Below are 13,117 nucleotides of genomic sequence, written 5' to 3'. Positions count from 1 at the left end.
CCATGAAAATAATGGATTAATTATGATTAGATGAATGGTCTTTTAGTTGCATTTTCCATTTGGGAAATTGAAGTTTTCTAGAGAGACATTGCAATAGTGTAGGGAAAGTAATATGAATGTGTCAAACAGTGCACATACTCTTGCCCAGTACGCCATCGCCAACGCACACATTGCTTGTTTTCCAGCATAATGTACAGCACTTGCTAAAATAAATAATTCTGGAGCTTATTAAACATTCCCAATCCAAACCAGATCAACATCCGCAGTGATCATAGGCTGCAATAAATTGTCCCAGGTCATCTGCTTGTAAAAGATTTGGAGATTTAGTGACCTGAGACCAGGTTGACCTTCTCAATTACCACAATCACCACAAGGTCCATTACCTTGTGCTGACCCAAAATACAATATGCCTTGGGTAATGAAATCTGATCAGAATTGTTTGCAGCACACCCCTTTTGTGTTACCTAAACAGATTGAGAGGGAGTGGAAGAGAAAGAGGGAGAAGAGGAGGAAGATATGAAGGACTGGGCTGCCTCCCTGTGCTCAGCTCTTCTTAACCTGGGCAGAGTCAAGGAGGCAGTGACATCAGCCGGCTGATAGAGTAAGGTGGGTGAGCAGCAGCAGGCACAGAGTGGACCTTCAGAGCCAAGACACAAGGCTGTGCCTGCAGCAGCCACCATGCAGAGGTCCCCGCTGGAGAAAGCCAACATCTTCTCCAAGCTCTTCTTCAGGTATGTGCTTTAGCTCGGAGTAGGGAGGTGACAGTGCATGGCAGCATTCCTGTACTTGCTGGCACTGCCTGCTGTCTCACTGCAGGCACCTGAACACTTTTTTTTCTGAATTATACGTCTTGTTTCACCACAAGTAGTTCTAAAAGTAAATGAGCAGGGGAGAAAAGCTATTTGGCAGTGAAAGTTCCTTCCTGTGCAAGAAATTAGCCTTAAAGAAACCCCTTCACCTGCACCTGCAGTCTGCACCTGCAGTAAGACAGTAGGCATACCCCACTGCAGTATCTGTCCCTGCAGCACCTTGGAAGCACAGCACAGAAATGACCTCTGGGTTTTATACCTCTGGATCAGATCTCCATGATCTCCTGGTGAATGCCTTGGTAATATGTGTGACAGAGAGAACACAAAGCTTATAGATCTGCCATTGTGTGAGGGACAATCCATGTGTGGGGAAGGCTGGAGATCTATATATAGGGAATGAGACTAGAGTCGCATAGTGATATTAATGTGGATGAAAGGATAATCTTGTTATTAATCAGAATGTGTTTCCAGGGGTAATGGAGGTAGTAGTGTCGAAGAGCAGCGCTGTGCGGAGCTCTGCAGGGACTTCTGATGGTGTGTTCCCAAATCCGGGGACAGGAGCTTCTTTCACCATCCTGAAGGTTTACTGTCATAACACACAGCTGGATTTAGTAATATCTTTTTGTTTCTTGGTGTTTTCTGATAATACACAATAGCTCCTTCCTTGTCTGTAATAACACTATTTGTTGTCACCAGGGGGTTTTATAAATAGTAATGGTGTTGTGTGTAATCACAGAGAGGACTTCCTTTTTATTAATTAACCTGTTCAGATTCAGGTTATATTTTTTTTATATAAAACTTGAGCATTTCTTGTATGGCAATCTTAAGGCATACCTCCACTTTCATCAGAAAAAAGGCTTAAAGTGCCGGACTCTACAGTATCATCATGTTTCTTAATTCGTTTTTTTTTCACTGTTTAGTCCCATCGAGGACCACCAAAGGTCTGTACTCCAGGATAGGGTGCTTTCACATTAAATTTAGGCACCCGTTCGGTGGTCCCCGTGAACCTTATGTTCTGATGGGGCCATAGACTATCATGGGTCCGGCAGAGCGAAGGTGCGCACTGTTGTAGATTATTTTTGGGCCTGGACGCCTACTGGAGGTGGACACTCGGATGTGTTAGACTGTGTAGTAGAAGTCCCTATTTGATCCATTTTCATCCATTTACACTAAAAAACGTACATAATCAAATCCAGTTTCCTAAGTTTATAATATAAATGTATCCGTAAAAATAGGATGTTTTGGGTGGGATCTGATTTTTTTATGCACCCATAGACTTGATAGACTCGGAAGAAAGAAGCACATGTTGCGATTTTTTTTCTTTTATATATAGTCATACCGAGAGAAAAATCATTTGTCTGAGCAGCTCTATTGAATAAGATGGGTCAGTGTGCTGTCTGTGCGATATTCGTTAAAAAATCAGCTAGCAGGTATCCACTTTATATACTCGTCTGCATTCATACACTCATGTGACATGTCTGGGTGCTGTCCGTTTTTTTTTCTCAGATAGCGCATAGACCCATAGAGTTTCATTGATACACAAATAAATTTAAACCCTTTCCTGACATGACGATTTTCCATTTTTGTGCTTTTGTCATTTTCTATCTTCTTCCAGGAGGCAGGACAAGTTGTTCTTTGGAATGACACCATTTTTTTATCATGTGATGTATTGGAAAATGGGAACAAAAAACTCCAAGTGCTATGAAATTGCCCAATTCCGCAACTGTTTTTCAGGTTTTGTTTTTATAGGGTTTATTGCATGATACAAATAACCTGTCTATTATGATTTTCCAGGTCAGTACATTTACAGCGATACCAAACATACATACATTTTTTTTTATTTAAGTGGTTGAAACATATTTGGAAATTTATTAAAAAAACAACAAACCTTCCTTGTGTTGCCATTTTCTAAGACCTGTAGCTGTTTCATTTTTCGGTCAGTGGGGCTATGTGGGGGCTTTTATTGTGTGTGTATTTTGGGCTAGATACAATGTTTTGATTGATTCTTTTTGCATTTTTTGTGCTGTTGTAACTGCAGAAAAGCCAAACTTTTGGTGTTTTGATCTTTTTTTTTCTCATTACGCTATTTACATCTTGAGTTAATTAAAATTAATAGGTAAAATCAATTTGTTTTGATAGACTGGACTGTTACAAATGTGGAGATACCACGTATGTGGATTTTTTATTTCTTCAATCTTATTGGGGAAAAGCAGGGTGATTAGAAATTTTATATTTTCTTTATATTTTTCATATTTCTTAAAGGACTTGAACCTGTGATTGTGTCATCTCTTGTACCATACCTATCAGTGCCACAATATTATTGTTTATTGCAGAAATCACGGTCTCCTATGAACGCCAGCTTCAAGCTGACACTAATAGAAGTGCTGTCCTGACATTCACAGGGGTCTTCAGCAGACTCCTGGATGCCATGGAGTGGGAGAGGGTCCATTAGCAGTTTAAACGGCGCACCCTCCCTAACACTTGCACGATGCATTTAATAGGTTAACACAACTGTTAGAGGCAGATGGCTGCTGTATAAAGCAGCCGGTATCTGACAGGAAATATATGGGCTCAGCTCCTGAGCCTGCATCAATGAAGAGGACCTGACATATGATGTAGCAGGGAGTCATATATCAGTAAGGCTACTTTCACACTTCCGTCGGTACGGGCCCGTCGCAATGCGTCGGGCCGACGTACCGACGGACGCTGTGAAACGTGGGCAGCGGATGCAGTTTTACAACGCATCCGCTGCCCATTCTGCAGTCCGGTGAGGCAGGGGCGGAGTTCCGGTCGCGCATGCGCGGTCGAAAATGGCGGACGCGACACACAAAAAAAGTTACATGGAACGTTTTTTTGTGCCGATGGTCCGCCAAAACATGACACATCCGTCGCACAATGGATGCGACGTGTGGCAATCCGTCGCTAATGTAAGTCTATGGGGAAAAAACGGATCCTGCGGGCAACTTTGCAGGATGCGTTTTTTCTCCAAAACGATGCATTGCAACGTACGCCATAAGACGGAAGTGTGAAAGTAGCCTAAGGGGGTTAAAAACAGATCCATAAGGCTTAAAGCTTGTCCTATCCTCATGCGTTTTGCTGCTACAACTTGGACATTAAAGCCTATAGTAATCCATATAAAAGATATGTCACGCTGAAGACATACTGTGCACTTCAGAGATCCATCCTATTTTTATCCATTTTTAACTGATCCATTGCTAAGCTGTAGAGGGCCAATGGATAAAAAAGTTCAGGCAGTCAACCTGCGTCAGTGAAAAAAAACAGCTAAGAAAAAAAATGGATGACACCTGAGGGAAAAAAATCAGTCCATTTCCCTCAGATGGTAACACTCAGGCTATATGCCCATGTTGCGGATTTTTCCACTCAGTTTTTGCAAAATCCGCAACATGGGCACATAGCCTGAGTGTTACGGACTTTATGCGTTTTTTGTGTGGATTCCACCTGCGGTTTTACACCTGCGGATTCCTATTGAGGAGCAGGTGTAAACCGCTGCAGAATCCGCACAAAGAATTGACATGCTGCAGAAAATAAACCGCATCGTTTCCACGCAGTATTTTCCGCAGCATGTGCACTGCGGATTTTGTTTTCCATAGGTTTACGTGGTACTGTACAACCCATGGAAAACTGCTGTGGATCCGCAGCCAAATCCGCAATGTGTGCACATACCCTCACACGGATGTAAGAATGCAGCCTAAGGGCTCGTTCACACAGTGTATTTGTATGAGGTGTATTGATTGTATGGACGAGTACTGTCGATGTTAAGATCTGATAGCATACGGACAGCACACTCTCAATGTTATTCAATAGGACTGTTCAGATGACAATTTTTCCCACAGGCCAGGTGTCCTTGTGCACGAAATCGCAGCATGCACTAGTTCATTCGATATTTTGGATGAGGCTTACTTATTCAAGTCTGTTGTTGCTAAGAAAAATTAGATTCCATACAGATTACCATATTGCATCCGATTTTTAGGGCTGCATTGCCAATATTAACCTAGGTATCTATCTCATCATGTACATTTTAAGTTGTTGATGTCTAAATGCGAATTACACACGGATGTCAAAAAGATTGCCGCTATTTCTTGTAATTGCACCTAAATGGGCACTCTGGCATTTAATATAAATTTTCAGAGAGAGTAGGAAACTTTATAAAATAAAGCCATTACTTTTAATCTCCAGCTGCTACTATGCTGGTGGTCCCCACCGTTCCCGCAGTGATGACCTCCATCATTAATGTGACAGCAGCCAAACAATGACTGGCTGTGACAGATACTGTAGTAGATGAGACTTGCAGTCAGAGATGTATCTAGGTTCACCAGCACCCAGAGCAAGAATTCAGATTGGCGCTCCTCCCATCCCAAGCCCATATGCGATTTGCACACTGGCAGTCATGTACCGATGAGCTCCTCTCCCTAGTTCTCTCAATGATCAGTGAAGAGAGAAGCAGGAAGAGAAGCTTGTTGTCGGGTGACAGTAAGTATCAAAATCACATATAAGTGAAACGGCCATGTGATGACTGCTGGAACCGGCAAGCAGAGCTGAATCCTGACAGTGAGGATATTACACGCTGTTAGGATTGGCACCCTACAGGGCTTCATTTTATAATTAAAGGGTGCGTTCAGGTTTGAGATTATGAAAGTCTGCAGTCACTATGCGACTACAGGCTTCTGAATTATCACAGAACTTGCACTGCACACTTTTAGGATTCTCACTTGCCAGTGGCAAGAGTGGACGGTCATGTCAGCACAAGTATGAGATTTGTATACTTCTGGCCACATTCCAACTAGACGTGTCCAGCCTCACTCAATTCATTCTCATTGAGTGAGGCCACACATATCTAGTCACCACATGACCACATGCATGCAAATCACATACTTGCTGTTTCGTGACCTCCGACTCTCACTGCCAGCACCAGAGAATCCTGACAGAGATTTCAGAAGTCTGCAGTCACATAGAATGACCACAGACTCATCACAAACTTGCTCCTTTAATGCTTCGAACGTAAATACAAATATGAGAATTAGTCAGTATCACAAAAAACATTTACATACAGTACAGGTACTTTATAGATGACATTGTCTCTGATTGGAGTCGTTCTTTTTATTTTCTTCATCTTGTCCAGACGCTGTGATGACTTTTCTCAGCCACAGCTCCTCTCTGCAGACTTCTCCGGTCTTGTGCAGCACATTCTCATATTATGCCCTTAGAAATAGCAGTATCATTATAATGCTCTTGAATTAAAATATCTGCCTTATGCTGAGCCCTGGAATAAATAATAGCCCCTCACGATATTCCATGGACCAAAATGTGACCCACACACTGTCTTTCTTATGATATATGCCCTCCTCAATGCTCCCTCTTTCCATACTAGGCCCCCTTTTCACTCTGTCCTCTCACACTTGGTCCCCCCTATCAAACAGAGTCTCTATACTGGCCCCCTCATCACACTCCTCCTTGGTATACTGTCATCTCCTGGCTGTGCCCTTACACTGTCGCCCCATGCTATCCCCCTCCCCACACACTACTCAGTCTCTATTCTGTGCCTACTCACACTATTCCCCTCGATAGTCTCCTCACACATTTCTCACTCCCTCCTCATACTGTCTCCTCTCACATCCCCCCTGCTAAACATACGGTCTCCTCAGATATTTACCCCATCATTCTTCATATTGCCTCCTCACACATCCCCCCGACTCCCCATAATGTGTCTGCACCCATGCCTCCTTCATATGGTTTCCCTCTTGGTCCTCATACTGTGTCCTCAAATTTCTCTTGCTTCCTCCTCCCCCTCCCCATATTGTGTCTGCACTCATCCCTTCCTCGTTCCCCAAACTGTGTCCTCAAGTCTTCTCCCCGCAAACTATGTCCTCAAATCCTATTTCTTCTCCCCTCCACCCCATTGCAATAAATCTTCAGTGACTTCAGCTCCACTGGAGAACTTACCACCATTCGCGCCTCTGCAGCGCCGGCTAGTGATGCCAGCAGAGTGATCACATGACCTGATCTGAAATACAAAGTGAGTGAGTACAATTGATCACTGGGAGCCGCCACACTGCACCTTCTCTGAGCCTGCTGTCAGTTTGTCAGCCAGCTCAAAGAACAGCCAACTCCCAATCCCGGGGGCAGAAAAATGCAGCCACCAGGGAGACACCTCAGACAGCAGTATCGCAATGATAGCTCTCTAAGTACAGATAATGTAGTAGATGTTATCTGCAGTCCTATGTAACACCACAGATAACACAATGATAACTCTCTGATTACAGATAATGTAGTAGATAACACCTGCAGTCCTATGTAACACCACAGATAACACTGTGATACCTCTCTGAGTACAGATAATTTAGTAGATGACACCTGCAGTCCTATGTAACACCACAGATAACACACTGATAACTCTCGGAGTACAGATAATGTATTAGATGACACCTGTAGTCCTATGTAACACCACAGATAACACAGTCATAACTCTCTAAGTACAGATAATTTAGTAGATGTTACCTGCAGTCCTATGTAACACCACATATAGCCCAAAGTTCTAACTATGAGTACAGATAATGTGGCATATGTTATCTGCAGTCCTATGTAACGTCACAGATAACACAGTGATAACTCTTTGAGTACAGATAACGTAGTAGATGACACCTGCATTCCTATGTAACAACACAGATAACACAGTGATAACTCTCTGAGTACAGATAATGTAGTAGATGATACCTGCAGTCCTATGTAACAACACATATAACACAGTGATAACTCTCTGAGTACAGATAATGTAGTAGATGACACCAGCAGTCCTATGTAACACCACAGATAACAAAGTGATAACTCTCTGAGTACACATTTTGTAGATTTTATCTGCTGTCCTATATAACACCACAGATAACACAGTCATAACTCTCTAAGTACAGATAATTTAGTACATGTTATCTGCAGTCCTATGTAACACCACAGATAACACAGTCATAACTCTCTGAGTACAGATAATGTAGTAGATGACACCTGCAGTCCTATGTAACACCACAGATAACAGTGATAACTCTCTGAGTACAGATCATGTAGTAGATGACACCTGTAGTCCTATGTAACACCACAGATTACACAGAGTTATAACTCTCTGAGTACAGATAATCTAGTAGATGTTATCTGCAGTCCTATGTAACACCACAGATAACACAGTGATAACTCTCTGAGTATAGATAATGTAGTAGATGACACCTGCAGTCCTATGTAACACCACAGATAACACAGTGATAACTCTCTGAGTACAGATAATGTAGTAGATGACACCTGAAGTCCTATGTAACACCACAGATAACACAGAGTTATAACTCTCTGAGTACAGATAATCTAGTAGATGTTATCTGCAGTCCTATGTAACACCACAGATAACACAGTGATAACTCTCAGTACAGATAATGTAGTAGATGACACCTGCAGTCCTATGTAACACCACAGATAACAGTGATAACTCTGAGTACAGATAATGTAGTAGATGACACCTGCAGTCCTATGTAGCACCACAGATAACAGTGATAATTCTCTGAGTACAGACAATGTAGTAGATGACACCTGCAGTCCTATGTAACACCACAGATAACAGTGATAACTCTCTGAGTACAGATAATGTAGTAGATGACACCTGCAGTCCTATGTAACACCACAGATAACACAGTGATAACTCTGAGTAAAGATAATGTAGTAGATGACACCTGCAGTCCTATGTAACACCACAGATAACAGTGATAACTCTGAGTACAGATAATGTAGTAGATGACACCTGCAGTCCTATGTAACACCACAGATAACACAGTGATAACTCTGAGTAAAGATAATGTAGTAGATGACACCTGCAGTCCTATGTAACACCACAGATAACAGTGAGTCTTTTATTAAATAAAATACTTTCACATGACACTAACTATGATACACTACAAATAGAACACAACAAAACAAAACATAAGAACAAAGCTCCAATCAGACGGCCACAAAAGACAAAAAAGAAACCTACTAATCAGGGACAAGAAAGAAAATTCCAATTAAATAAAAGAAAGCAAAAAGAAAAGACAACAAACAAAATACTCATAACTTACATTAATACCCCTGTAAAAATTATAAATAGTAATAAAATCATACAAGACCCCCGGCCCAGCTTCATTCATACTACTATATACAACCCCAACTACATTCACACCGTCCTATATACAATATTATAAACAATATATACACTATAAACACATTATATACAGATTTATACAACGCCGCAAACACAACAAAACCCTACTGGTCCCACTGCCTTACCTTACAGCCACCCGCTTGCACCGCCACATACACCCTACAACAAACCTAAATACAATACACTATACAAAATTATTATTATTAAAAAAAAATTTTTTTTTTTTTTTTTTTTTTATATATATATATACACACACCTACACTAACTATCCCGCCACCCCTGATCCAGCTCTGGCCACAAAGTTCAGGAATTATCCGAGCTAGGATCAGGCCCCAAAGTTTTTCCCCAGGCGGGGCCTGGGCCAGGCCAGATCAGTCTCATATCACCGCTGTTGAAACCCCCCAATCCCCCACCCAACCTAACTAAGACCCTCTATTATACACACTATATACAATATATACAATACACTATATACAATATATACATAAACCAACTTCACAACCTACATACTCACCACCCAAGGCTCAAGTTCGATGCCTGCAAACCTTCTATTCAGGGAACAGAGATACAAAACAAAAATCTAGGGTGTAAAGATATCAGCCCACCACCAGGATATAGGAGCGCTAACGGACTAAGGCACCCCGAAGGAGAAACCCCTCCAGAGATGGGCCGCCCTCCGGGCACCCAGTCTTTCGCACTCCAGAGAACGCACCTTCACCAGGGCACCTAGGATGCTGCTACAAACTTCATCTACACGGAGGATTTTATGCTGCGTCGAAACTAAAACTCGTGCGTTCCACGTGAAGTACCTGACCACTGCGCTGACTAAGAATAAAGTGGCTCGGTCCCTTCTCCCGAGGTCTCTGAACGCTCCATAGGCCCACTCGGCATAGGACAGAGTGGCCAGCCGCGGCCAACCAATGGAAGCGCCCAGCCTGTTGTACACCTCTGTATTAAAAGGACAATGAAGCAGGAAGTGCTCCATGCTTTCCAGCATGGTAGCGCAAGCCTCACGGGGACAATTCCTGTCCACGGAGCTCCTGTGCTTCAAATTGTCCTTCACATACAACTTACCTTGGAAGCAGCGCCAAGTCAAGTCCCAATACTTCTTGGGGATCCTGCTAGAATTTAGCAAACTTAACCCAACCTCTAGATCCCGACTTGGGCAGTCCTTGAGGACCAATGGTCTCTGAAAATGCGAAAGCAAGACCCGCATGTCGAGGAGTTTCCTCGGGAGGGACCTCACTTCCCACATTCCCAGACCCCACCGGCGCATCATTTTCAGAACCGGGGTAACATAAGCCGGGAGATGCCCGTGCGGTGTGCGGAGATCCTTCAATCTTCCCCCTGTCTCCCATTCCTGGAAGAAAGGCTGAAACCATCCCTTGCAGGAGAATACCCACGGAGGAGCCCTCTCTTTCCAGAGGTTTGCCACGTTAACTTTCAAAAAGGTGTTCACTAGGAACACCACGGGGTTTACCATATTCAACCCCCCTAGTCTCCTCGTGCGGTAAGTGACCTCTCGTTTGACTAGATTCAGTCTATTCCCCCATAACATCTGGAAGAACAGACTGTAGACCCGTGTCCAGAGAGGCTCTGGTAAGACACAGACGCTGCCCAGGTAGATTAGCAAGGGGAGCAGGAAAGCTTTGCACAGGTCAACCCTTTCCCTCAGGGTCAAAGACCAACCCTTCCATTGGTCCACTCTTTGGGCGACACCTTTGATTCTGCCTTCCCAGTTTTTCGTGGGGTAATCACCCTGGCCAAATTCGATGCCTAGGACTTTGGCATGTTCTTGGGGTTCGGGGAGGGTGTCCGGAAGATCAAACGCGGGATCCCCGCCTCCCAGCCAGAGACTCTCACACTTGTCCTGGTTGACCTTGGACCCGGATGCCTCCGAGTAGCTCTCCACTTCTGACATCACCACCATCGCCTCCTCTTGCGAAGAAACAAAGACCGTGACGTCATCCGCGTAGGCCACTACCCTCAGGATAGCCTCCGGCGCCACCCCGCCCATCCCCACCCCCGCCAACGGCCCACAATCGACCCTTCTGAGGAAGGGATCGATCGCAAACGCGTAAAGCAAAGGGCTAAGAGGGCAGCCCTGGCGGACACCGGACTCTACCCCGAAAGGTTGTCCAATCCACCCGTTTACCAGAGGGAAAGTCTCAGCCCCTGCGTACAAGGTCTTAAGCCAGTCCACAAACCCTCCAGGCAGACCATACCTCAAAAGAGTGGACCAGAGGTACTCGTGGTCAACCCGATCAAAGGCTTTTGCCTGATCCAGGGTCAGCAAGAACCCCTTCCAAAGGCCCGCCCTGCCTTGCTCCACGGCCTCTCGGACACCCAGAACAGCACTGAAAGTGCTACGGCCAGGAACGCAACAGTGCTGGGCCTCCGAAAGGAGCCGCGGCGCAAATTTCACCAGCCTGTTGAAGAGTATCTTAGCCAAAACCTTCCTGTCCACATTGAGAAGTGATATGGGACGCCAATTCTCAATGCGTGATGGATCCTTACCCTTTGACAAAATGATCAGAGCCGACCTCCTTAATGATCTCGGCAGAGTGCCCGAGGAGAGACACTCATTAAACACCTGAGTCAAGAGGGGGACCAAGGAGTCCCTAAAGGTCTTAAAGAACTCGGATGTTAAGCCATCCGGACCTGGCGATTTTTTGGGCCGGAGCCCATCGATCGCCAGTCTCACTTCCTCTTCTTTGATCGCTTCTGCCAAACCGCCCAGCGAGAGGTCAGCCCCTGGCTCAGGAACAGCTTCAGCCAGGAAAGCCGACATCCTGTCACGATCCAGTTCCTTCCTTCCCAAGAGGTGCGAGTAGTATGAACTGACGACCTCCAAGATCCCTGATCTGGACCTTCTCAGGGATCCCGTACTGTCCATCAGCCCCGTCACTATCTTACTATTCACTGACATCTTGCAGCTTCTGTAGGGGTCGGGCGAGTAGTACTTCCCGTAGTCCCTCTCAAAAACCAAAGATGCGTGCCTATCGTACTGACACCTCTTTAGCAAGGATTTCACACTGGAGATCGCCTCGCGGCTACCCCCAGTCGAGACAAGTTGCTCGAGTTTCCTCCTCAGGCTCTGATACAGGCGATCCCTGTTCAGGCTTCTGAGGTTCGAGAGTTGCCGGAAGAATCTCGCCACCCGATGTTTGAACATCTCCCACCACTCCGACTTAGTGTTACTTAGGCCCAGCAGCGGTACCTGGCTCTGAAGAAATTCCTCAAAGGACCGTCTTACAGCTTCTTCCTCAAGGAGTGACGAATTCAGCTTCCAATAACCTCTTCCCATCCGAGGAGTCTCTGTAACGCTCAGAGAAAACATAATCAAACAGTGATCGGAGAATTCCACCTCCACAACCGACAACGGCGAGGAAACGGCCTCCTCCTTCAAATAAAACCTGTCTATCCTAGACCTGCACTGACTACCTCTAAAATAGGTGAACCCCGCGTGGCCTGTGTTGTGCCGGATGTGGACATCCACCAGGCGTGCCTCACTTACTATCCTATTTAGCGCGACGCAATCGTAAGCCAGCCGGTCTACGGAACCTCCTCTATCACAGGGTCTCGTGACATTGTTGAAATCCCCTCCAAAGACCACCTGCCGACTCGAAAATAAGTAAGGTTTGATCTTCATGAAGAGACACTTGCGGTCCCACTTGGACTGGGGACTGTAGATGTTAATGAGCCGAAGCTCCTGTCCCCCCATGGAGACATCTAGGATCAAGCATCTCCCCATTTCTAACTCGATCAATCGTCTGCATTCAACCACTGCGGTCTTAAAAAGGACCGCCACCCCGCTATACGGCTCGGCCGCGAGAGACCAGTAGGAGGGCCCGTGCCTCCACTCCCGCCTTGCTTTATGCATGGTTGATAGGTCGGTCAACCTGGTCTCCTGCAAAAACAAAATGTCGGCGTCAAGTTGGCCGAGAAAATGAAAGGCCGTGTACCTTGCCGCTTCTGACTTTATGCTGGCAACATTAATGGTTGCCAGCGTCAACGGGGTGGGTGCCGCCATCATGATTGATTGAATTAGATAGCCTTTTTCTTCCCACCCCCAACAGTTTCACCCTCTTCCTCTGACAATGATGAGTTTTTAGTG

General features: G+C 45.0%; 1 protein-coding gene across 2 annotated transcripts in view; it reads left to right on the top strand.

The window, feature by feature from the left end:
- Positions 1 to 493: 493 nt before the first annotated feature.
- The window catches only part of CFTR (CF transmembrane conductance regulator), a 262,694-nt gene continuing 250,070 nt past the window's right edge, over positions 494 to 13,117 (top strand). For both annotated transcript variants that reach the window (XM_077265003.1, XM_077265004.1), the window contains exon 1: positions 494 to 731. In XM_077265003.1, coding sequence (XP_077121118.1) covers positions 679 to 731 — 53 coding nt within the window. In that variant the 5' untranslated portion in view covers positions 494 to 678. The remainder of the gene's footprint in view (positions 732 to 13,117) is intronic.

This window comes from Ranitomeya variabilis, chromosome 5 (assembly GCF_051348905.1).
Source record: "Ranitomeya variabilis isolate aRanVar5 chromosome 5, aRanVar5.hap1, whole genome shotgun sequence".
Lineage (NCBI taxonomy): Eukaryota > Metazoa > Chordata > Amphibia > Anura > Dendrobatidae > Ranitomeya > Ranitomeya variabilis.
Note: the sequence above shows the minus strand (reverse complement) of the source record. Positions and strands in the feature narration are given on the sequence as shown.